We start from the raw sequence: 25,887 nt of genomic DNA on the forward strand, positions 1-25,887 counted from the left end.
GAACGTCAGACGAGTGCTAAGGATGATACGTTCAATCCTTGTCAGAAGTTTGGAGCCCACCGCGACCGTGGCAGGAGGGGGACTGCTGTCGAGCGGCGGCGCTCACGCAGTGAGCTCCAACCTTTCGACAAATTTTGTACGCCGCAAGTCTTCCCCTTCTTCAGCCTTGCCAACGTGGAAACTAAAATATATGGAAAAAAATCGTGCATGCGGTTAGACGTTCAGCTCGATAACTAGCCTGTGAGTTAGCTTGTAAGACCAGCTCAGTTATAAAGAAGTGAAGCGAAGGTACAGTCTTGATCAAAAGTCTTAATGCCACAGCGTTCAGCTGCAGCGAAATGAATGTTCCGAGAATGATCCGTGTAGCAGATCATTCATAACACAAGTCAAGCAAGAAGCTTCTCTACTGCAAGAAGAAACCTTCTGTTAGTATTTCAAGGTCATTCAGGATTTAATAGTGCTGTAATTGTTCTGTTATGCGGCTGAAGCGAAAAGCGTTTGGCCTTAAGACTTTTGACCAAGACTGTACGTATTGGTATTTTGGGCATCAAGACAAGAACTCGCACAAGTTCATTCGAATTATGAACGACCAAGACCAAGCGTAGACAAGTCCGGGCAAGCACATTTGTGAAATCATTATGGGTACTATCGCTATATGACGTTTTCTTCCATGAATCCGAAAGGGCAGCTAATGCTAATGTCTCAAACTACTCATGTATTTCTAGCTACAGATAGTTAATCACGTGCCTTCGAAAGCGATTTTGCAGAGTTAAAAACGGCGTGCCTGAAGCTGAAGGCAGTCCCTTGAATATGAAACGCGTAGCCACAGTAACGTTACTGGGGCCTATATCTTACAGAAAGTATTTATCGTCTAAAACCCCAACGCTAAGCGGTGGTTGCACAAAGTAGCGCCCATTGCGCCATGCTGGGATGTTGCGATGAACCCTCTGCTTTTATTAGCCCCCAGGAGCTGCGTGTGCACTAAGAAAGCCTTCGATGACACAATGGTTCCTCTTCCCTGACTAGGAGTCGGCAACCCTTTGTCTCCGGAAAAGACTCGCATGCTGCTCGCTCTTCGCATCAACGTGCTCTCCAAGGGCTACAGTGGTGTATCCCTGGAATGTCTGCAGCAGCTCGTGGAGGCCTTCAACGGTGACTGCAGCCTTTTTAAAATCTCTTCATGCTGCGCGGATCTCAGCGCTCAGTGTCCGTCATAACGTTGTAGAGAAAGCACCTTCTTTTTTTTTAATGCGAGAGCATTAGAAGCCCAATGGGGCCAAAATGCGTCGTCGGTCATAAAATTTGCACATTGGCTGGAGGTAAGTGATGTCACCAGACTGGATAACTCCCATTGGCTAAAGGAAAGTGACATCACCAGACCAGATAAGTTCCATTGGCTAGAAAGAAGTGACGTCACCAGACCGGATAAGTCCCATTGGCTAGGAAGAAGCGACGCCACCAGACCGGAAGCGACGTCCTTTCCTACATGGAAAGGCATCAACAGCTTCTAATGCTGTCGCATCACCAACGCATTAAGTAATTAGGTGTCCAGGTTAATTTTTTGTTTCTGGGCGCCGTGGCACAACCCGGCATGCGTGACCGCGCGTGCGTCCCACGCAGCATCCTGCCTGTCCTGGGTCCCCGAGCAAGGCACCGTCGGGGCCAGCGGCGACCTGGCACCCTTGGCGCACCTGGCGCTCGGCTTGATTGGAGAGGGCAAGATGTGGAGCCCCGAGACTGGATGGGGCGACGCTCAATACGTGAGTCGGCCACTGCCATCCAGTCCTTCGTGTCCTTGAGACAGACGCGTGGCGTGGTGCACGCCGCCGCTGGTCCACGATACTTCACGCAATCTCTCTGTGGTCTTCGATACGCGACAGCCGCACCGAGACCACTAAGGTGGCGAGCAGGCGAGCCCCAATCTCACAGGAAAATAATTCTGCCTACGTGCCTGTCTGAAGCATGCGAAAAAAAATAGGAGGGCGCGTTTATTTTTCTTAAGTGAGCTACGCAGGTTCAGAAGTAATGTATGCGGCCAAATGTCGCAATAACAAAATGGTTCATTGCGAAATAATGGATATTCCATCGCAGTGGCTCCGTGGTTATAGCTCTCTGCTGCTGAAACTGCAGATGTGGCTTCGATCCCAGCCGCGGCGGCCGCGTTTTCATGGAGGTGAAACGCAAAGCACCCGCGTGTACTGTGCGATATCAGTGCACAGTAAAGAGGGCCGAGGTGGTTGAAATTAATCCGAAGCCCTCCACTACGGCGTCCCTTATAGCCCATGTTGCTTTGGAACGTTAAACCTCATATACCATACCATACAAAATAATGGATATAACAAACGAATAGCTGTTCTTCTTGGGAGCCCCCATAAAATCCTGTGTATTGATATATCGTTTTCACGGGGTAAGATTTTCCTACAAAAGATATAACGAACCCGAAGCGAACTTCACTGGCCGTTCGCGCCGGGTATATTGATTTGCAACGGCGCTCAACAGTTCCGTACCCACAAGACGCGGAAACATAAATTCCTGTGCATAATGCGCTCTGACGAGCAAACAGAAAAACGTGCGGAAACATTTTCCTGCCTCTAGCTGGGCTCGCACGGAGCATTTCACTGGCGCCTGTCTCGGCGCTAGAAAGTTTTGACACCGGCGCGCCCGTCTTCGCTTAAGCTCGATTACGCGGACCGCTAGACGATGTCGCGCAAAGCGGTGCTCGCTGCCCGCCGCGCTATTATGATCTGCTTCGAGAGTTGCCAAGGTCATTGGAGTTCCATCACTCGCCGACCTCCTCGCTGCACACGGCCCGCTGCGAGCTCTGTGCTCCTCAGGTACCGTGTACTGTCAAGTTTCGATTTTCGCGGCGTGGTCGCATAGTTTAACCCTTTGCCAGTGCCTCTGGTGTGCTTGAGGGTGTCGACGTCCCGCCGGTTACACAAGGCCAAGAATAGTGACAGCAGTGGAAGACGAAAGCTAAAGACGATTTTCGGTAACCAGAAGGCGGACATGATCAAAACGGTTGCGTCGGGTGCGAAGAAGTGTCAGGTAGCAGATGTCTGTGACGTAGCTCTGAGCCCATTGTCTGCAATTCTTGGCAACCAAGAGGCAATCACTCACGCCATCGTCCGCAGTGTGAAATGAACATAGAAAGAAGCTGAGATCCCTGGTCTTCGAAGCATTAGATAGGCCTTTTCATTATATTTTTGTTAGCTCTAGGTCCCTCTGAATAATGTTTCGGAATCTCACCTGTCTCTTCTGATAGGACACAGACCCACCGCTTAGCTCAGCAACTCTGTCACGAGGGACATCAACTACAATTTAACTCGGGCTCGCACACACACATTCAGCCCACCTGGCATCACCTGGTCTCTGTGCTGGCAGGCTATGCCGCGAATAGGAAAAAGCTCCAACCTATGCCAGACAATCCTCAGATTGATCCGCATCCTGTTTCTTTATGGGACATTATGAAAAAACCTGGCGCTATCAAACGACGACACAGAGGGGACACAGCGCTACAAGCCTTCAAGGGGCCACACCAGAAGATTCACCAAGATGCTACGTTCTGAGTGGTGGCGCCAGGCAAGATTTTTTAAAGACTATCTGAGACTGGTGTGCGGCCTCCAGGGAGATGGTCGCATGTTCCGAGAGTGGTCGACGACAACCAACAGGATGACAGAGTACCTGTGGTATTTGGCAAGACCCAGGCTTCCTGAGCATGGACGAAAAAAGTCCACGAAAGAAGGCAATATCATCGTTTTAGGGGACAAGCCTGTTTCAGCGGAACACAGGAAGGTGTTACAGTTGGGACCGAAGTTTGGTTTTGAACCCGTTCTTCATCCCGCGGAGAAGCTTGCTTTCTCAAAGTCCGTGTATGGGCGCGTCTCTAGCGACTTTCGTCCAAGATGCGCGGACGAATGCCTATCTGTGCTCCAGAGGACTGAAGAGAAGCAAAAGAAGCACGGGAGTACAGACCAGCTGGTTGAGTATATGCTGGAACATGGCCTGCGGCTGCTGGTAGCGGACAAGGATGGAGTGTTCGTCGTCATGCCAACCGGCACGTTCAAGGAAAAGGCAAGTGCAGCGGTACACAAGAATTTTAAAGAAGTACAGTTCAGAGCGAACGCAGTAAAGAAGCAGGCAGTGACACTTCTTCAGAGCCACAACCTTCTACGCCTAGCGTCTTCAGTGAAGGCAGCCTCGGCAACCCATCTGGAAGCCTTCTTCAGCGTAAAGACGCATAAGGAATGTATTCCCTTCCGTTGCATTGTTTCGGAGAAGAAATCGTGGCAGGATACCGTCGCAAAGTATTTACAGACAAATTTGGGATCTCTGAAGGTAGATGACCCATACAGTATCAAGAACTCAGAAGCCGTGGTCAAGTACCTGAAGGATGACAACCCGGGACAGTGCCATTTCTTCAGCATCGATGTAGAGGACCTCTATTATTCGATGCCGCACAATAAGTTGATGAGGGCCGTCCATTCATGCATTACTGGTGACAATGATGAAAAGGTGTTTATTGAAAGGTGTGGTGTGTCCATTGAGACCTTCCTAGAAATTCTGTCATTTTATTTGAAGTCTACGGTCATTGGGTTTGGTGACCGTTTTTTTCGTGCAGCGCGCAGGGGTGTACATTGGGTCTAGGGTAGCTCCCGCTCTTAGTAGTATGTTCTTAGGCAGTGTTAACAAGAAGGTATTTCTGAATTCAGCCGGCCTGTTTCGGAAGGCTTTTCGTTACGTTGACGACTACTTAATCATTCTGGACAACTGTGACAGCTCCGTACGCAGGATAATAGACATAGTAAAATTGTTTAAGGATAGTGCTATTGGCCTCAAGTTCACGCACGAGGTTCCAAATGAAGGAGAGTTGCAGTTCCTAGACCTTCGATTGATTAAAAACCCGGACCATGTTTGCTGGAGTTACTGTCCGCGTTCCGCGAAAGGCCTGTTAAATTATGCGTCAGCACACTCGAAGCTCATCAAGGATGGGATCAGTGGTCTCGTGTTTAAAGTCGGCTGCATCAAAGTCTTGTCACCATCGCATCAAGGAAAGCATCGAGTATCAGGTGAAAAGACTGAGTGATAGTGGTTATCCAGGTCACGTGATCGGCAGAGCCAGCGAGAAAGTTATTCGCTGGGTGAAAGGCCAGGGAAAGAACGACACAAAAGAAGAGCACAGCAAACCCGTTGTAGCACCGTACGTTCATCGCCTTTCACACGGGATTAAGAAAGTTGCCAGCAGGTATGGAATCCCTGTCATGTTTTCGGCTCCCAAAAAACTTTCAACGTTATGCCCTGCGATTGCAGCTAGTGTGGAGCAGAGTGCAAAGAAAAGAAAAGGAGGATGTGCTGTCAAACATTTATCACCATACGTCGCTTGCAAAGTGGGGCACAGTGTACAAATTCCCTTTGTCGTGCGGAAAGGTGTATATAGGCCAGAGTGGTCGATGTTTGAATGTGCGGCTGATGGAGCATGCTGGAGCTTTGGAAAGAGGTGACACTTCAAATAGTATGGTTATCCATTGTCGTGACTGCAGCAAGCGCAAGAAGAAATGTTCTCCCATTTTTTCCAAAACGTGTGTTCTTTTTCGTCACCGAGATCGTGTAACGCGGGAGATTGTTGAAGCCTATCATATCGCGGAAACGGGGCATACATGTGTCAGTGACCCTTCAGTTGGATTGTCTGAAGGAGAGATAAGTTATTTGAAAGAGCGATTGAAATCAGTGTGTTAATCTCTTCCCGTACATCGGTCGGCAAGTGGCGTGCGATTACTTTGGGTTGTTTTGGTTTTTGTTGTATATATAGAAGCCTCTGAATAAAATTTCTTGTAGTTGCGAGTAGCGCTGTGTCCCCTCTGTGTCGTCGTTTGATAGCGCCAGGTTTTTTCATAATGAACGTGTACCAACTAGCTCAACTTTCTGCCCTGTTGCATCTTTATGGGACCGCAGATGAGCCTTGGTCCTTCGATGAAAGGGAAATCGCCTCAAGCACGCTCTCTGCGACTAATACAATCCCTTCCTGAAGAAACTCAAGCGTATGCAACCCATCCTTGCTCTGCCAACTGGATGAGCCTATGTGCGGACACAGACAACACGTTCAACACTAGTCACACATGGGCACTTCGCAGGTCGCTCCTCGATCAGTCTCGTGCTCGACAAGCCACCGACACCTTGCTTCTCTGCCAGGAAGTCTCAGCGGCCACCCTTACAAAGGACATCGTCACCCAGTTTTACCCTTCGACCACCTATTATCCCTTACACACGCTTTCCCTTCTACCTGCTCTTCCTGAAACACATGGTCGATGAATTATTACTTGTCTGCCATTTACCATGTCAGGAATTAAGGCTGCACTCTCTACCCTCCATAAATTGGTCACTCCTGGCTCAGGCATGATTTCTAATTGCATTCTCAGGAACCTTCCGGAGTCGGCATTTCAAGATCCCCTGGGCAATATAAAATCGGTATGGATCACCGGCGAAGTTCCTTCCACATGGAAAACGGCCGTTATTATTTCCATCCCCCCCCCCCCCCCCCCAGGAAAGCATCCATCTGAGCTGCGCAATCTCCGCGTCCTCTCTCACCTCTGATGTAGGAAACTGTTGGAACTGATGGCGCTTTCCCACCTTTCATGGCTTCAAGAAATGAACTGCGCGCTCGATACCCGTTGTCTTGGCTTTCAGAGTCACCTTTGCACCGAAGACGTCATGCTGGCCAGTAGTGAGGACGTTTACAGCATCCGTAGCTCCTTCCAAATACGCGGGACCGTCGGCGTAGTCCTCAAAGAAGCTTTCAATAACAGCACTCGTCAAGCAATCCTGGACTGCCATCAGACAATCAATCCAGAACCCAACTGTGCTCCTACGTTAGTGTCCTTCTGCGAAAATTGCACTGCCGTGTCCCGGATCCGAATTCAACATTATGCTCACAGATAGCTCACAAGAGTGATTCCGCAAGGTTCTATCTTTTACCCAGCCCTCTTTAGCATGGCACTTTAGGGCCTTCCGCCTTTCGTGCAGCAGGGGGCCATCTCCGGGTTTCCATTTAAGCAGACTACATCCCTTTTGGACATCCTACGGCTCTTCGGCCACGGTATACAACGCACACTTCTACCAAGTCTGGACATCGTTGCACAGTACACGCACTCCATCGGTATGCAGTGTTCTCCAAAAAAAAAAAACAATACGTCGTGGTGAGCAACGCCCCTCCAAGACCGCCAAACAGAACCGCTAACTGATGTGTCTCAATACCTACGGCTCATTTTTCCGTCGACGTCCATACATTCTCATCCTTGGCTTTTGGCTGCAGGAAAATGACAAGTGGGACATGTGATCGACCTAGTCTCAACCAGCAGCTGCTACAGGTCGTCCTCCTTTTTCTCTGAATCATAAATCAACAGCGCGGAACGAAGGAACATCAGATTGCATGCATGACCCTCTCGCTGGCATACTCCTGAATACTGTACCATTCGTCTTTTATCGCTTCCTCAAGCACCCAGACACGATGCCAAGAAGGAATCCTTCGCCAGATCACCTGAATTGCTATGTGCATCCCTCGTTCCACCCTTACCCACCGGGTTGTGGCCGCCTCTCCATTCCCAGACCTTTAATACCTCGCTGACCTTCACCGAGAAGCTCGAGACACGACTAAAAAATTCTCTCCCCGGGCGCCTCCACCTTGCTCAATTGGGTTACTCAGTCGCGGCACTCAAACCTTTCCCTTCCTCGCTTCCCCCCAGGGTCCACATCCGTAACCTTACCGTCCCCACCATTCCACGCAATACGTCTCCTACTGATCACCCTGGCAGGCGGAAAGCTTGAGCCAGTTTCCTGGCAGTAGATCCAAAGGCGCACTATACTGTACGCGGATGCTTTCCCTCATGACCACCTCTACCGAACGGCGATGTCTTTCCGAAGTTATACCCTCTCCCAAGGTATCGATGCAAACGCCTATTCTCTGGACGTCGTTGAAATGTTTACGCCGCTCCCTTTAGCTACCAATGTCATTATCCGCCCCGAGATCCAGGCTTCTTGTCGCACTTGCCTTCAAAACGGCCTGTTCCGGCCGATTTACGACTTCCTTCAGCAAGCTATGTTCACATCTACGGGCAGGAATGTCCAGATCGAAATGACACCGTCGCACGGAATGAACTCCAGTTCAAGCGCTGCTCTCCCGGGCTCTGCTTTGAGTAGATAGAACCGTATTCCCCCGCCGATAACTTTTGCGACACGCGCCATGATTGGCGCCTCCGTCTACACGAGCTCGTCAACAATCTAAACTTATACCCGTCCTCACTCCAGCCTCTCTCGTGGCGACTGCTGCAACTGACGCGCAGCTAAAACGCACTCTCTTCGCACCCGTTTTGTTGTTCACCACTCTGAGCGTAAGCCTGGCCGCCCAGTGTGCGCCCATTGAGGCGGCTACCCCGACGCCCTTCGCATCGTTTGGCACTGCTCGTATTTCTCTCCTGCGCTCAGTAAACTCTTTCTCGAGTTCTCTTGCATACCCTTACACTACTCTCGAGGACTGGTTGAGAGACTTGTCGGTCTGCGCGACCACCATGCACACCTTGGTGTTATTCGGCTCTGAACTGGGCTTCTCGGATGCTGCGCTGTCCCAGTGATACCCCACCTCTGCAGGCCCGGACTTAGAGTCTCGGAATAAATGTTTTACTCTCTCTCTCACGGTCTGGCGTACCCATTCTTGACAGGACAACGCTGTCATGCGTTGAAGTACTGGGGCAAGCGTGTTCGATCGTCATGCGGGGAAGCCAATCAAAATGGGTTCTCACGAAGAAGTCGCCGCCGTGCTACCTCTTCCACAGCATCCCGTACAGGCTTCAGCGCCTAGAAAATGGGGCTAAATACCCTGAATCGGTATCTCTCTGTTGTCTATGACATCATCCCTCCAAGACCCGCTTACTAGGAGCTGAAGCCAATGCAGGTCGCGTAAAAAACTGGAGCGCGTTGGCGGGGCTGACATGTTCGATTTGGGAATACCTATCTATATACGGCCACACCGGGAGCTCCCGGTGCGCGTGTTCAAGGCTCCCTCAAACACTTCAGTGGCATACTAAACGCTACCGGGGCTGTATTCGGTCTACACGGTGGCACGTAAGCCAGTTCGCATGCGACAGTATCAGCCGAGGTGACCAACGGTTGTAACGAAGCAACGGGTATAACGAAGAGATCGCAGCTCTCCTTCAGCTTCGTTATAGAGAAGCTCAACTGTATTACCTTAGCACAGCGGCTATCGGGTCTTCCATGAGGGTACAGTGTGCGTAAAAGAGCCATTCCTTGCCACCGTGCCATCTGGGCATGTCAACGGCTGGCTGGGGTATATTTTTTTCTCAGCCATAATTAGTCGCTGCAATGGAAGCAAAGCAGCATATGAGGAAAAATTAATGAATCAATAATGACCTTTACGAATATTTTCAGGTCCTAGAATCACACAAACTGAAGCCAATTCAGCTCAAGCCGAAAGAGGTATGTGGTCTTTTGTTATAATGACCTCGACGATGACGCTTTGAGTGATTAATAAGCAATGTCACGACGTCTTCTACACAGGGTCTTTGTCTCCTGAACGGAACGCAGCTAATCACATCAATTGGTGCTGAAGGTAAGCCCTTGAGCTTTTCGTGTTGCGAGGAATTATCGCTCAAAAGTGAATATGTTCTGAGCGCAATAAATCCCTTCGCGACGGTGCTCTTAAGAAAAGCTTTAGCGTAATGCACAAGACTGCACTAGAAATTTCTTGAAGTTTTAATGAGTGGGAAGGTAAGGGAGAGTAAAAAGAGAGAAGGTGACAGGAAACAGGCCACGTTTTTTGAAGGAGAAACAGTCTGAATTTATTTAACATGAGATTTGCGAGAAGCGCAACGAAGAGGATGCAAAGACGAAGGAATATTAGGAATATTTGTTCGTGCCTTAATCAAAACATCGTTTGGTACTTCGAGAACGTCGCCTATCGGTAAGACCTTGAAACTTCGCCATGCACTTCAGCCTACAAACTTCAACCACACAGGGAGAATTTCTAAACTTTTGAAATTATAACTGAAAATTGCAAAATTAGCTAAATTTTGAGCGCCGAATTTCTTCTGTCATCTTAGTACGCTATAGCAGTGGCTCTTCTGGTTTACTTTACATTGGGGTCTCAAACATCGCATCGCGAGGTTCAGTGCTTTCACAACTGCGCAGCTCCTTAGACCCCAGCCTGCACCAGAGCTTGAGGATACTAGCCTGATGGGGTCAGTCGAGAGATGGAGAAACTATCTGCACTGTTTGGGGAGAGGTGGGAGAGGGAAGAGGAGAAAGGGTGGGAGGCGAAGGGTGGTTAGTGGTTTGGTCGTCCGCCTAGGCTGTTGGAGGTGGTTGATTCGAAAGCCACCGCTGAACAAGGATGGGTACAAGAGTCTCCCGGCCCGGCTTCTTTCTTTGCTGTCACACTACACTAACGCTCAAACATTCGCGTTACATACTCGTAACCGTCCTGTGATTTTTTCCCCCGCGCCTACAGCTGTACAGCGTGCCATCATACTGAGCCAGCAAGCGGACGTGGTGGCGGCGTTGACGCTGGAGGTCCTCAAAGGTACCACACGGGCCTTCGAAAGCGGTAAGCGCTACCTGAACTCAAAACTTGAACACGCCAGTATCGCGCGGCTTGAACCCGCGCTCTCGCATGTTCCTATAAGTGATGTCGATTTTGATTTTTGCAGACGTAATTTTAACTCATCATGACACATGGAAACTTCTTCTCTCACCTTCTCTCTCCTGCAGACATCCAGAAGATTCGACCGCACTGGGGTCAAGGCCTCGTGGCCAAAAGGCTGCGTGCCCTTCTTCACTCCGACACGTTCCCATCAGAAATTGCGGGTGAGCACGGGACAGCTTTCTCTGCCATTTCAACGCTTGAGAGGATGCTGCTTTAGCGTGAGGAGATCCATACAGTAAAAAATTACATACTTTCATACGAACTGTTGTCACTGGGTGCAGGTAGATGAGTTCACTCGGCATTGAGAGCAGCGTCTTCACTTTAGTGGTAATTCAGGGTGCTTTAAAGGAGAGAGCAGAAAGATCGAGCCCACCAAGAACTGGGTTAAATATTTAGCGGCGGCGCGTTGGACTGATGTCCATGTTTCGGCGAAGAAACTTTTCGAAACATTGTCTAAAGATTTACACTAAGGGAACGCATGTTGATCCCCGTCGAAAATTTATAACGGTGGTGGAAGTTTTAATAGATGCTGCACGGTTGAAGCCTATTTATAGAAACAAAAAAGTATCGTTCATTAGTGACGGCGCTAGGCGTAACCAGCGGCATGTATGCATTAGTTTTCCTTTTTTTCTGATAGAAAAAGCATACTCTAACATACGATAAAGTTAACGAGCGCGTTTAGGCGGTCTGTGTGGTCCGCGGTCGCGCTGTCTTCAGAAAACAAGATAATGTGCTGAGTAAAACTTGTTGGGGGGCTAGTTGGTTCATGTTTCCAGAAAAGGGTTGCAGCGCCGAAAAGGACAGCACATAGCAAGCGAGACGGGACAGGCGCAACTTCCAACTGTTTATTGGCCCCGAATGCGAATGAATTAATTGTTGTCCTTATATTCATTCACATTCGCGGTGAATAAAGAGTTGGAAGTTGCGCCTGTCCCGTCTCGCTTGCTATGTGCTGTCCTTTTCGGCGCTACAACCCTTTTCTGGATACTGTGCAGAGTTATACCTATATATAGCCAAACCCGTATGCATGGAACTCGAAGGCGATCGCGAAATAGTTCGACACATCAATAATTCGGTACTTAAAAAATGGCAGTTGATGAGCTTATCTGTAACCTAAAATCAAGAATACATCCTACCAGTGCTAGTGACGCGCTACTTGCATCTACAAGCCGCCCGCCCGCGTACTAGCTGGCAGCGCACCGCTCGCTGGGAGCTGCTATGCCTAACCTGCTTCGCATCAAAGCCGCAGAAGGCTGTTCTTTGCAACTATCCACTGCCTATAAAAATATTCCGAATCCTGATACAAGTCCAGCAGAAATAAGATAATATACTCGCTCATTAAATTAAGGTACGGTTGGTTTCAGCAATGCCTTCGGCGGCGAAGCATGCCAGGCGAGGGCCGCTACTAGGCTTTAGAAAGTTTGGTGTGCTTCACTGCAAAACAGCAGTGTGACGGGGAAAATGAGCACAATAGATAGAAGGCCACCCTCAAGCACATCCCACGTTTTCCTCGTCACACGGACTCACAGCGCTAGCTTTGCTAGCAGATGCGTGGATTTGGGTGCCTATAGTGAGCGTATAGTGATCAGTAAAATGACCGAAGTGCGCTTTTAGGAGAAACGCTACTCATTTGTAGGGGTGCAGCGCGCAGTTCGATTTATCGAACAACCGATGGAATTGGAGTTCGATATACTGAACGACTTCCTTGTACAGGATTTTCAAGAGGTTGACCTCTGTGAACGATATAGAAAATATTTCGAAATAACCAGGTTCGATATATCCGGGCTCGACTGTATACGTACACGCGGCGCTGTATCACTCAGCTGGTGACGCGGAGTCAGCCATTTCACTCACTATGAAAAGGTAAGAAAAGGAAAAGTGGCTTATGACGGAGGCTCCAATATCGGAGCACGGCTGCCGCCATATTTGAGCCGTCCTAGAATGTTCTATGCTTTTCCCGCAGTGTATTTCATGCTTACATGTGCACTCGACGACGACGTAAACTATGAATTCTGTTCATCATGGTCGTCTCCGGCGCGTGACTGTTGAAGCGGGACAATACTTTCCAGCCTCCTTGTGAAGTTCTCCTGCATTAAATAGACCTCTGTCGTTGTTTGCAGAGAGCCACCGGTTCTGCCACCGCGTGCAGGACGCCTACACCCTGCGGTGTTGTCCACAGGTGCACGGCATCGTCCACGACACCATCGACTTCGTCCGCGGCATCATCACTACCGAAATGAACAGCGCCACCGACAACCCCGTATCCTCAAATGCAGCCGAACTTTGTGCGACAGGGGCCTTTTTTTTTTACGAACAGCACGCTTGCTCCCTTTGATGCAACAGAGAGAGAGAGACTCTTTAATGAAAAAACAGAATTTAGCCGGCGTTTCAATATCGCTGGCATGCTACTCTGCGTAGGGAGGGGAATTTGGGAGATAAAGACTGAAGGAGAGCAGCGTGAAGAGGTGGAAAAAAAAAACGAAGATAAAATGCAGCATGAAATGGGTACTAAGGATGCAGTGGCGAGTATTGATGTAACCTATGGAATGATGGAGCGCATAGTCCGACAAATGGGCTGACGAAGTTCACTGCAAGAAGAATGCATGAAGGTAACCTGCAAGCGAATTTAGAGCTTATCGAGATGTCCAATGTCTTTTAAATATGTAAAAAGAAAGTTCATTGCAAGTCTCTGTTGCCTGAAGCAGGCTAAGGGGCCTAAAACTTTGTCCATTGTTAGGGGCACTGGGCAGAGCTTCTGCATGCAATGTTCATAGTACGCACGCTCGTTAGCATACGCAGGGCACTCAAGCAGGATATGTTCCACAGTTTCTATCGAGGCACAGTTGTCACAATGCGGACTGTTCATTTGTCCAAAACGGTATCGCAGGCCATTTGTATATGCAGCATTCAGACGAAGTCGGTGATAAAGTGTTTCGAGTTGTCGAGGAATTCTGGGTGAGTCTTGATCTAAGATGTGGGTCGATTGAGTGAAGAAATTGGTACTGATGTGTCGGCAAACTCCAAAGCCGATGCGTTTCTTCGTACGCAGAACTTTTAGCCATTTGGGACGCATCAGATTTCGTGAGAAAACTTCCAATGTATCTCTGATGTTGATGGCCCTTACGGGCCGCTTCATCTGCTTTTTCATTAGCCATAATGCCACAGTGAGCAGGTACCCACTGAAATGTTATGCAACACATTTTTTCCTCTGCCATGGCGGTCAGCGAATCTGCGAGTGTAGGCGCTAAAAGCACAGACGCTAGTCGAACTCGAAAAATCGACATTCGCGAGGAAGGTTACGTTAAAGACGTCAATGGCGCCAGTACAAGCATGCGTGGAAGCAGTGCGAGTATGTATGTACCCATTCTGCCACGATAACAGTGATGTTACATTCGAGAAGTTTTCCCTTTTTCGGATAATGTGAGGAGCGCAATTTGGTGAAATGGAAATTTTCACGGCGTATCGGGAATTCCAAGAACTGAAATTGTCTCACTTTTTCTCAGTGCCCGAATTTTCAAGCTGCTGCAGCGAAAAGGGGCTTGAAATAGGGATTTTTGTGTCTAATTGAGGGAATTTTCGGTTACGGCATGGAACATTCCTGCCTACGGTAACCATTACGGTGCTCCAATTGTACACTCCTTTGCGCTTCAGTTTTTTCTGGCACTCAAGCGGTCGACCGATGCATGATCGCATGTCCTTGTAATGTGGGTGAACGCATCTTTAGTGGCAGCATATGAGTTCGGAATTCTAGAATGCCGAGAAAGCATAATGTTGGACCTAAAACCATTTATACTTGAAATTCATCACAGCGATTCATCCACTCTATATCCACTGACATACCCGGAAACACGACGTACAAATGTGTACAGCTGTTCTGAATAGTGCACTGACAGGAAGACCTCTAACGATGCGCAACGCGCCACATAAGCAGCAGGCCAACTGTTCTCCTGATGCGCTAGTGCGCGCTGGCACATACAGCTCCGCTCCCTTGAGCAAGACTGAGTAAAAAAAAAACAGACTATCCTTGGCGAATCGCTTGAATGCATTTGCAGTCAGGCGTTCGTTATATCCGAGGATGACACACTAAATTTCGTTATATTCGAGGTGGTATACTAAGTTTATTCGTAGCCCAGTGGGCAGGTGGGCCACTTCCATCTGGCTGCTGACGTACGGCGGTCGCCATTTCCTCTTGAACAGACCCTTTTAATTATAACGCATTAATAATTAACGACCTCTTCTAATGACGTGCTATGCATACATTTATAACGAAATCTGCTCTTTTTCTGTTAACGCGACAACGTTAAGGGTCCCGTTCAGCGGAAAACCCGGCGTCCTCAATGTCGTCGTCGTCGGCGCATGTGAGCGAAAAAGCAGGTGGCCCTCCTGCCGCCTAGGCCCCGTGAACTTGTGACGTCACCGCAACCTCTCCATCGAATTGTGAGCAAACTGACCACCGCGGAAGGTGCCAGCTAAATTAATGACTGGTCGCGAGAGGTTGCTCGGGAAGAGCAACCTAGGTCTCAAAAGCCCCACGGGTGGCTGTTTTTGAGACAGCTGCCGGTACAGTGGCGCATAGCTTAACCGCTTCACCACTGCGCCAGAATTGATATGAGGGCCCCCAGCGATCTATGTATGTAAAGGAGAGAATTACCAACTCCGCGTATATGGGCATTAACCTGTCACGGCATACCCTTAAGGCGGAGCTTAGGTGTGTGTCCCTCCCCCCCCCCTCCTCAGTTTTTGTAACTGGGGTCGGTATCATCTGATGTCGTAACAGATAACTCCAGCGTTCACCCGCTATCCATGCATTAGGAAAGTTACTCGTATCGGCTCTAACCAATGCAGGTTGAGGAATGAGTGCTCTCGAGAATCTGCCATGCCTGACAGGACATGCAGGCTCAGGGGTAGGCGTCGACCATTTGCGGGGTGCCCTCGGAATACACGGTATCTAAGAACCCAAACATGGCGTCGGAAGTCCGCGTCGCCCTGAACCACATCAAGACGGCCGCCGGCGACGACCGCATCACCAACAAAATTGCTACGCAAGCTCGGCGACCATTCAGTCGAAGAACTCGCGGACATTTTACGCCACCACTGACATGAAGGTCGCCTTCCAGACTCCTGGAAGCATGCCAAGGTAACCTTCATACCCAAACCAGGCAAACGACTCAAGTTCAACCTCCGGCCCATCTCGCTCACGTCTTGCCTGGGGAAGATGATGGAGCACATAATTCTTCACAGACTTCACACCCACGTTGACAAGGAGGACCTCGTCCCCCCACCATGATTTGTTTCCGGGATGGACTGTCAACCCAGGACATCATGTGGCAAATACAACACTACATACTCGACCCGGGTCCCATCCGGGCCACACGCACCATTCTCGTTCTCGACGTCAGTAAGGCGTTCGACAACGTGTCGCACGCATCTATACTGACCAACCTCTCCCAAATGAATGTAGGCACCCGCACCTACAACTATATTGCCAACTTTCTCCACAACCGCACAGCAGAATTCCACATTGGAGACCTCTGTAGCGACAAAATTGCCATGGGCACCCGGGGCACACCACAGGGAGCAGTCTTGTCCCCGTTCCTCCTTAACATCACTAGGCGAGGCCTCCCCTCACTTCTGGACTCCATAACCCATATCAAACACTCACTATACCCGACGATGTCACCCTCTGGACCAACTCTGGCTAGGACGGGGAGATACAAGATTCACTCCAACAGACAATCGACACCGTCCACGCTTTCGTGCAGGCGAACGGTCTCGTTTGCTCTCCCACCAAATCCGAACTGTTAGTCATCCGGGATAGGCGGGTTCGCCGACCCATCCCCGACCTCCAAGAGCCGATCACACTCCGCATCGACACCCACCTCATAACTAGCGTGCAGACTATCCGCGTGTTATGTACGCTTGTGCAAAACGACGCGCAGAACTCGGAAGCCATCCAACGCCTCCGAACCACCACCCACCAGATCAACGGCCCCATCAGCCGCATCGCCTCGCCGCAGAGGCATGCGGGAGACCGACCTCTGCCGCCTCACACAAGGCTTCCTTCTTAGTAGGATTGTCTACCCATGCCCCTATTACCACCTGCGCCGCAAAGATGAAGAAGCGGTAAATAGCGTCATCCGTTGGGAGTACAAGGCGGCAATGGGACTGCCCAGTTCGCCAGCACGCAGCGTATGCTCCAGCTCGGGGTATACAACACCCTCACAGAGCTTATCGAAGCACATGAGACTGCCCAGATACACTGCCTTTCTCGCACCAAACACGGTCGTCACATTCTCGACCGTCTTAACATCAACCCTACAGGTGACATCCACCCCACTTCTTCCCTTCCAACTTGAGTCTATAGTCGGCTGGCCGCCAAACCCATGGCCAAGAACACGTTGCCCGGCCGCCACGATACGCGCCGCCAACTCAAGGTCCAGACTCTGGACGACAGGTATTCTACCGACGAACACGCCAAGTACGTGGACGCGGCGAAATGCGACTCCAACACATACGTGGCCTGCGTAGCCACGCCAACCACCACCCTCATCAATGCCGCCATAGTGCCCACACACTCCCCCACCGCTGCCGAAGAGTTCGCGATCGCGCTGGCCATCGTAGATCCCCGCACACGCACGATTCTCAGTGATTCTAAACAAGCCATTCAAAATTTCTCGACGAACTCAATTTGTCTACCTGCCGCACATATTCTCCGCGGCTGCACTCTCGAACGCATTGTAAGCTTAGTGTGGGTACCTGCGCACGCGGGGAACTCTGGGATTGAAGGGGTCGACCGTTTTGCCCGAGACCTAACCGCGCAGCCGGCCCCTCAAACCCGGATGCCCTCGCCGAGGCCCCGCTATCCTATGCGGAAATCACCAACTTCTACAAGGAGACAAGACGCGTGTACCCGCCTCCCCACCCCGACCTCGACCGAGCGCGAGCCACCATGCTTCGCAGACTGCAGACCAATTCCATTCTCAGTCATTGTAGACTTTACCTCGTCACTGACGGGGCATATGACCCCGTCTGTCCTAATTGCGACAACGGAGTGTTTGCCACTCAGGCACACATCCTCTGTGGATGCGAGGGTAACCCCCCCCCCCCCCCCACACACACACACAAGCATTACTGCCAGCCAGTGTTGTAGGCGTTACCGAAAAAAAGAACGAAATACGTTACTCGTTACGCTAAAAAGAATGAACGCGTTACCGCCCTACGTTACCTACAAAAAAAGGTAACGCGTTATCGTTACCGTTACCGAAAAAAAGTACCGCACGTTACTTTGCCGTTACTTCATGGCCATTAATTTTAATTAGTCTTCGAATTAAGAACTTACGATAACAATTTTATAAAGCTCACATTTCACATAAAACTTCTAGCCCAAACAACATTTTACGCGAAATCGTGATTTAACGAGAATACTTTGAACAAATGTGCAGGAGCTTAGCAATGTTAAAGCGCCATCTACAAACGGCGCCCAAAAAACACGAAACAGATGTTATAGTGGCCTAAAGGTCCCTGTATAGATACATGTTGCGGCTTCTAACTCTATGGCACATGGCAAGCAAGTGGTTTTTTTTTAAATAATACTAAAAAGGAAGAAAAAGATTTTTGCTAGCCCCGGCATCTGCCATCGATACTGAAGCACCTGAGCTGGGGTAGCGGAAGTAAAGGATAGCAGGCAGGATGGAGAAATGAAATGAAAGAGGTGAGGGACAGGGAGAGAGGATAGGGGGAGAGGTAATATACACAAATTATTTACACAAGAAGAAATGTGCACAGGTTGTGCGCGTGGTTAGTTCATGAAGAAGCATTGAAAACACACGCGCACAGCACTATGTTGACTGCAACTGGAGTGGGGCGTCCAGTTGTTAATCGTACAAGGTAGCACTCGCGGAGCGTTCGGTCACTGCGCGTAACTGCCTGACGGAGAACAGACGGGACGTCAAGCCCGTCTCTTCGAGCCACGCACAGAGGCTCACCAAGGTTCGCTCACGAGTGCGCGCACTGCCTTGCGGCCACAATAGCGTCTTGAGGGAGTCTGGTAGTATGCCCTGCGCCCTGTAGGCCGCGAGCATATCACGACTAGCATCGGCTTACGCAGCACAGTGAAGGAGCAGCTGCTCTATGTTTCCACCGCACTATGGCACATTGTGAAGCCATTTTCTGAACATGACATTAAACACAAAATGACATTTCATCATCAATTCTAACTTCACAAAGAAAACATCGCTGAACTCTCAACAAATTTAAGGTAGTTCAGAAAAATGTGATGTTCCAAAATGCTCCGCATGCTTCCACTGTTTAGAGAGTTGTGTGTGTGAGTGGTTTGGGAAGGGGAGGTAGGTGAAGGCAAGTGTGTGAATGCGTATGCGTGCACGCGTTTCGTGCTTTATGGGTATTCTGTTTTTCTGTTTTTTAGCTGGGTGCGTCCTCGAGAGCACCTGTACATCTTGTTTATTTACAACATCACTTTAATCGCTCTGCGCTTTTTTTCTAAAAAAAGGGGGGTAGAGTGGGTTACAATTGGAACAAAAGGTAACTAGTAACGTGACACCTCACGTTACTGAAAAATGTTAGCGTAAATACGTTACCCGTTACAGTTCCGAAGTTGTAACGAGTACATTACCAAGTTACCGAAAAAGAGTAACGCGTTGCCGGTAACGCGGTTACTTGTAACGTGTTACCGCCAACACTGCTGCCAGCTCCCTCCGCGGAGGGTTGGATCCAACTTCTTGCGAGACCAGACAACGAGACACAACTCTCACTCGTCTCGTGGGCCCAAGACGTCACCCCCACCTTGGGGCCACACTTGGCCCACCTGCTCCTCAAGTGGCTAATAAAGTTGTTCTCGCTCTCTCTCTCTCTCAGGGGTAGGCGCTACTGCTGGAGTTGTGATAGAGCTCACTTATTCTAATTGAGTAATGGAAAATCCTCTGGGGTCCTTTTACTGTTTCAGTTACGCCACGGGCACCGGACGGTGTGCAGATTAGTTCACTAAATTAAATTAAATTAGATTAACGGAAACGTTTGTGTGCTTCACGTGAAGGCATATTTACCCCACTTGTGAAGCGATTAGCTAATGGTGCATGTTGTCGGCATGGGCAGGCACTCAGGCCCGAATACTTAAAGATCGCAGCTTAGCACCGAGGTTGCACATGCAGATTACGGGCCTCATCTGTCGGCGCTGTAAGCTCTGTGCGCGGATCGCTCGCATTCCGCGCTAGTGCCGCACCAAATAGGCGAAATTTCAATCGCACATCAAAGCACAGTACAGACAGTACACGAAATATTGTCCAGGACGTATTGCTCTAGTGCTTTTTGTCGAGGCATGTTCAATAAACGAGAGCGATCCTGAACTGCTCGTCCCCGGTAACCAGCTGGTGTTCTGCGAGCGTGGAGAGATCATCTCCGGCGGCAACTTCCACGGAGAGTACCCGGCCAAGGCGCTCGACTACCTGGCCATTGGTGTCCACGAATTGGGCAGCATGAGCGAGCGGCGCACCGAGCGGCTCATCAACCCGGCGTATAGCGAGCTGCCGGCCTTTCTGGTGGCGGACGGCGGCCTCAACTCGGGCTTCATGATTGCCCACTGCACAGCGGCCGCGCTGGTGTCCGAGAACAAGGCTCTCTGCCACCCGGCCTCGGTCGACTCGGTGCCCACGAGCGCCGGCACTGAGGACCACGTGTCCATGGGCGGCTTCGCGGCGCGCAAGGCGCTCCAGGTGGTGCAGAACGTGGAACGTATCATAGCCATCGAGCTGCTGTGTGCCTGCCAGGCCATCGAGTTCTTGCGTCCGCTCAAGACCACCGCGCCCCTGGAGGCCGTCTACAAGCTCGTCCGCATGTTCGTCAAGTGAGTGTTCTGGCGCTCAAGCTCCAACCAAGAACGCTTGAGACATGGTTTTCGTATTTCTAGAAAACACTTGATAAAGGTGCCACGCGCGAATGGCGGCGTAATAGCCGCTGTACTCTACACGCACACACACAAGTAACATATATATATATATATATATATATATATATATATTAAGGAAGCAAACAGTCACAGAAACCAAGGGGCATACGGGAATGTTTTTAATCTTTTTTTATTTGTAGTGCCAATCAATTGGTTTAAACCGATTGATTGGCACCTTATAAAGCAGCAGAAAAAACTACCATGCCGCCGGTGGGATCCGAACCCACGACCTCCGAATATCGCGTCCGGTGCTCTTACCAACTGAGCTACGGCGACGGCTGTCCGATCTGCTGCTTTCGTGGGTATTTATGTTTTACTGCGTGTAAGCGAACCTTGAGAGTGTTCACCAGCGAGTGTTCACCTATGCCCCTTGGTTTCGGTGACTGTTTGCTTCCTTAATATGTTTGTCAAACGAGCCCCTCATTTCCTTTACCTTGTCTGCTAATATATATATATATATATATATATATATATATATATATATATATATATATATATATATATATATATATAGCATTAAACCGTTACGCAGCGGTAGCATAGAGATTTGCTTGATTGAGGGCGCGCGTGTGTTGGAATGCGCTGCGCATGCGCACTAGATGCCTGTATGAAATCCGCCAACCAGAACGCTGCTGGCACAGTCCCGTGGAAATGTGGCTGCGCCAAAAAAAAAGGCAAATGTGAAAAGGTCTACAGGGAATAATCGTTAAACTCAGTCGCGCAGCTTCCCGTCGCATGTCATGTACACGCAAAGAATGTGGTTCTTATTATTCAAATTAGTCTTTCTAGAATAAAACCTAAAAGTCAGTGGGTTGTAAAGGTCAGTTGTTTAGAAGCACATAAGTTTGTGACACTTATCGTGGCTTAATGTTCACGTTTGGGGATTGTGCAGAGGTAAAAAATCGTTAATCAGAAAAAGAAATGCACAGGCGATCGTGCGATGTGATGGCGCAATGCTGCGTTAGCAGTACTGGTTGCTCAGCAGGATGGAGGCTTCACACGCACAGGCAACGGGTTTGGGGGGAAAGAGGACTGTACTGCTGACGCTGTAAAGAATGAAAAAAAAAATCCGCCAACTTCCGCAAACTTTGTTAGCAGAAGGTAGCATTACGTCGGAGAGTACATTTATAGTTCCTCTTTCCATCAAGCTGCGGGGTGTGCCCGACACAATGATTACACATTTGCAGTGGTTGTTCTAAGACGAATGCTTAATGAAGCTCCCCTCTTTCAAGGCCATGGGACAAGGACCGAGTGATGGCGCCCGACATCGACGCGGCCACAGACCTGCTGAAGCAGTCACGTCTTTGGGACATTGTTAAGCCCCACATGGACCACTACTTCACGGTGCAGGAGGAAGAGACACGGATGCCCTCACCAACGACATCCGAGATCAGTGTGGCAAGCTCCGGCAAGAAGCGCAAGGTCGACAAACACGACTTCTGAGAGGAAAAAGGGGTGCACTTGGCCACAGTGTCCTTTGGTAATGGGCAAGTTTTGTTGCTTTACTATATCTTCGTAAAACGATTACAAAATGTGCTCAAACATGAGGCTCCCTCAAGTGTGGAGTGTGGCCGTGTAAAAGGTATGCATATGGAAAAATAAAGACAAGTATACAAAATACCACGATGCTTCATGAAGTACTTTCTAACTTGCTACGCTGCGGGAACTCATGGCTGTGCAGATGACCCGTGTCTGTGGAGCAGCAGCGTGCTTCACTCTGCACTCAATATTTAGGACATGCACAGGGTCTCCAAGAAAGACGTGAGGAAAGCCGATTTCTGCTCCCACAGCTATTGAACAAATTACTTCATATAATGACATAAACGAGCGCTTGTGCCCAAGACAGCCACTTGAACATCATCGATGCATTTGTGTACGACCGCGCTTTTACGTGCCCTGCCCAAAATACCCAGCCCATGCAGCTCTCGTCCCGCACTTAGTTTCTTCACTTTGGCTGCATAGCGAAAATGCATGCGATCATATCAGTCATGCAGCCTAAAAAAAAAAAACGAAGACTTCCATTGAATTTTCATGCAGAGGTGCAGACACGAACATGCAAGTGAACAGTATGCGTTAGCAAATACACGGTGTTTCACCTAAGACTTTACACAATTTCTTCAAAAATAGGCTTTTTGAGTTAGGAGAGCGCTTTTTCGGCAAAGCTTTTTCAGCGGTGAAGTACATCAGAAAACGGCCACAATGTGCTGACTAGAAGGCTGGTTAAGTGATATTGAATAATTAACTTTTTAACTATTACTGTTAAGCCCTTAATTATTGAGAGGCGTGTAGTCCACCATAAGTAATATCCATATCAGTTTTTAGAATTCGAAGATGTGGTTACCAACGGCGCTGTGGTCCCACAGATTTTGACTACATCGAGGCAAAATGCATGTGCTTTAGAGAAGCTTGCAGGCAAAGCAACCTCTCCAGTGCACATAGCTCGTCGAAATAGCCAAATTTTCTTTTGCCACAGCGGCGAAGGTAACCGCGTTTTCGAAATTCTAAAAACCGATATGGATATTAATTACGGGGGACTACACGCCTCGAAATAATCAAGGAGCCTAGCAGTAATAGTTAAAAAGTTAATTATTCAATATTAGTTAATCAGCCAGCTAATTATCGCGTCTTAACTGTATTCTGATGTATTACACCATTGACAATGCTATGCCGAAATGAAAATGTTGTGTAAAGTCTTAGGCGAGACACCCTGTATATCTGTGACCAACCACAACTGAGCAAAGTGGAGGTTTCAAGAGATCAAGAACTAAGGTCTGAACAACTGAAGGCAACTTATCGGCTGCTGGTGCATATTCCTACAGAACTCATTATGTGTAAAACACGTGTCCAGCGGACCGGCATTTTAATGCATGGCTTCATGCTTCCAAGTGGATGTTGCTTCTACTGCGCATATTGGATAGTTCGAGCACGTTTTACTATAGTTGGCTTGACGTGAACCAACCGTTGTTCTTCTAGAAGGCTGTTAAATTTAGCATCACAAACCCCCCATCTTTGAAAAAATAGCTGAGAACGCCATCCCATATTCTATGCAGTTTCATGTATGTGCATTTTTCTTCTACTACTTCTTCAGTCGACAAGGCGGTCATCGCAGATTTACGAGACAGAGCGGATATAGTTGCGGATTGGTGCTTCTTCATCGATCCCCAGAAGTGTCTTGCAGTCGGTAGAGCACCTAACGAGCAATGGCACAGCGAAGAAAAAAAGCGTTGATGAAAGTGCAGCGGGAGTGGAGAAACTAAAGGCATGACAACCCACGCCGACTGCTCTATAGGCGATAGAGCAAGGCGCGTAAGAAAGGAAGGAGCCTATACTCTTGCGCTCCGTTTGTGAGCATGCATCGCGCCTAGTTGGACCGCGTAAAACGCGGCTGCGTGGGATGCGCCGGAGTTCCCGGGTTCGAACCCGACCGCGGCGGCTGCGTTTTTATGGAGGAAAAACGCTAAGGCGCCCGTGTGCTGTGCGATGTCAGTGCACGTTAAAGATCCCCAGGTGGTCGAAATTATTCCGGAGCCCTCCACTACGGCACCTCTCTCTTCCTTTCTTCTTTCACTCCCTCCTTTACCCTTCCCTTACGGCGCGGTTCAGGTGTCCAACGATATGAGACAGATACTGCGCCATTTCCTTCCCCCCCCCCAAAAAAAAACAATTATATGGGGTGTTCACGACGACACACACTACCCGTTGAACGTGCCAGCTCGCCATGCTCAGGGCATGGTTGTGGGTCGCTTTAAAATATGCTAGCTTCCGTCAAAAAATAAGCACCGACAAGCTCTCATACACTATCTATGGCGCAGCCACAAACATATCAGACGCGTTTAATAAACCGTTTTTTTTTTCCTCGACATAAAATTTCCAGTTTCAGGTAAAGCCGCGGTAGATGGGACACATAATAAACAAAAGGGGAACGACCCACTCCAGTTCTGTATGGTAATTGTAAACACCCAGCCCACCGCGCCTGCACAACAACGCTACGCCTATCAGTATCCCGCGAGCCAAAGAAGTGAAAGCAGTAGCATGCTGCGCAACATATGCCTCCGCCCTCTAAGAGGTGGCACATTCTCGACAGCCCACAGTTGTGGCCCACATATGTGCTGGCGGATTAAGCTACGTGCTGTTTCGTGGTTTGCTGCTCTAGCAGCGCCTTTCAGCGTTTTCATTAGGCAGGAGTGCTACAGAATGAAGCGAGTAAACTGCAGCCTGCATCTCTCACCCGATAACAGCCATCTATACGTCCGCAAGTCTCAACTACGCAGACATCACAAGAGAAGAATATACGATCGCACTATAGCCACGGCAACAGCCACAGCTGACTTTCTTCTGGGGCCGTACTACGATATTGTTCTACAAATTAGATCGCTCTAAAAGTCCCGCTTTTATTGGTCGCCGGAGGCCAGCAACCAATGGGAGGGGGCTAGGACGGAGCTTTTACAGTCGAGCCCGCTTATAACGGCGCCAGTTATAACGAACACTCGCTTATTAATAGGAAAGGATTATATATGGCTCATGAGGAGTTAATTCCTGCGTTATCGTACAGTTGTCCACGCCAGACGGTCCGAAACCCACACGTGACCTCATGACGTCATCGGCGCTGCCTACATCATCAGGAAAGAAAGATAAACTTCTTAAATGCAATTTCTCCCGAAGTGGGTTTCGAACCCAGGCCGACGCTGACAGACCAGCTTCGCTGGCCACTTCATTAGACCAGCGCGCCATCACCTCCATTCAGGGCGGCGCGAACAGATGAGCTTCGCTGGCGACTTCATTAGTGTAGTGCGCCGTCACCGCAGCACAACACCCCACGCGCTAAACTGCAAGTCTATCGCAAACCCGACCGCGGCGGCTGCGTTTTTATGGAGGAAGGAAAAACGGTAAGGCGCCCGTGTGCTGTGCGATGTCAGTGCACAATAAAGATCCCCAGGTGGTCGAAATTATTCCGGAGCCCTCCACTACGGCACCTCTTCCTTTCTTCTTTCACTCCCGCCTTTATCCCTTCCCTTACGGCGCGGTTCCAGTGTCCAACGATATATGAGACAGATACTGCGCCATTTCCTTTCCCCAAAAACCAATTATTATTATTATTATTAAGTCTATCGCGCTGTGTTTGGGTATCGTCTTCATAGGCGCCGACTGCGGAAGGGGGCGCCCCCCCCCCCCCCCTTCACCCGAAATTTTTCCGTGGGGGGGGGGGGGGGGCTTA

At 49.4% G+C, this 25,887-nt stretch overlaps 1 protein-coding gene across 2 annotated transcripts in view; it reads left to right on the forward strand.

Moving 5' to 3' along the window:
* LOC144115262 (histidine ammonia-lyase-like) overlaps positions 1–22,292 on the forward strand; it is a 55,920-nt gene extending 33,628 nt beyond the window's left edge. For both annotated transcript variants that reach the window (XM_077649566.1, XM_077649565.1), the window contains 9 exons: positions 1,027–1,152; positions 1,621–1,760; positions 9,439–9,486; positions 9,568–9,619; positions 10,517–10,612; positions 10,777–10,872; positions 12,832–12,971; positions 20,095–20,570; positions 21,905–22,292. In XM_077649566.1, the coding sequence (XP_077505692.1) occupies positions 1,027–1,152; positions 1,621–1,760; positions 9,439–9,486; positions 9,568–9,619; positions 10,517–10,612; positions 10,777–10,872; positions 12,832–12,971; positions 20,095–20,570; positions 21,905–22,115 (1,385 nt within the window). In that variant the 3' untranslated portion in view covers positions 22,116–22,292. The remainder of the gene's footprint in view (positions 1–1,026; positions 1,153–1,620; positions 1,761–9,438; positions 9,487–9,567; positions 9,620–10,516; positions 10,613–10,776; positions 10,873–12,831; positions 12,972–20,094; positions 20,571–21,904) is intronic.
* Positions 22,293–25,887: the final 3,595 nt, after the last annotated feature.

This window comes from Amblyomma americanum, chromosome 1 (genome assembly GCF_052857255.1).
Source record: "Amblyomma americanum isolate KBUSLIRL-KWMA chromosome 1, ASM5285725v1, whole genome shotgun sequence".
NCBI lineage: Eukaryota > Metazoa > Arthropoda > Arachnida > Ixodida > Ixodidae > Amblyomma > Amblyomma americanum.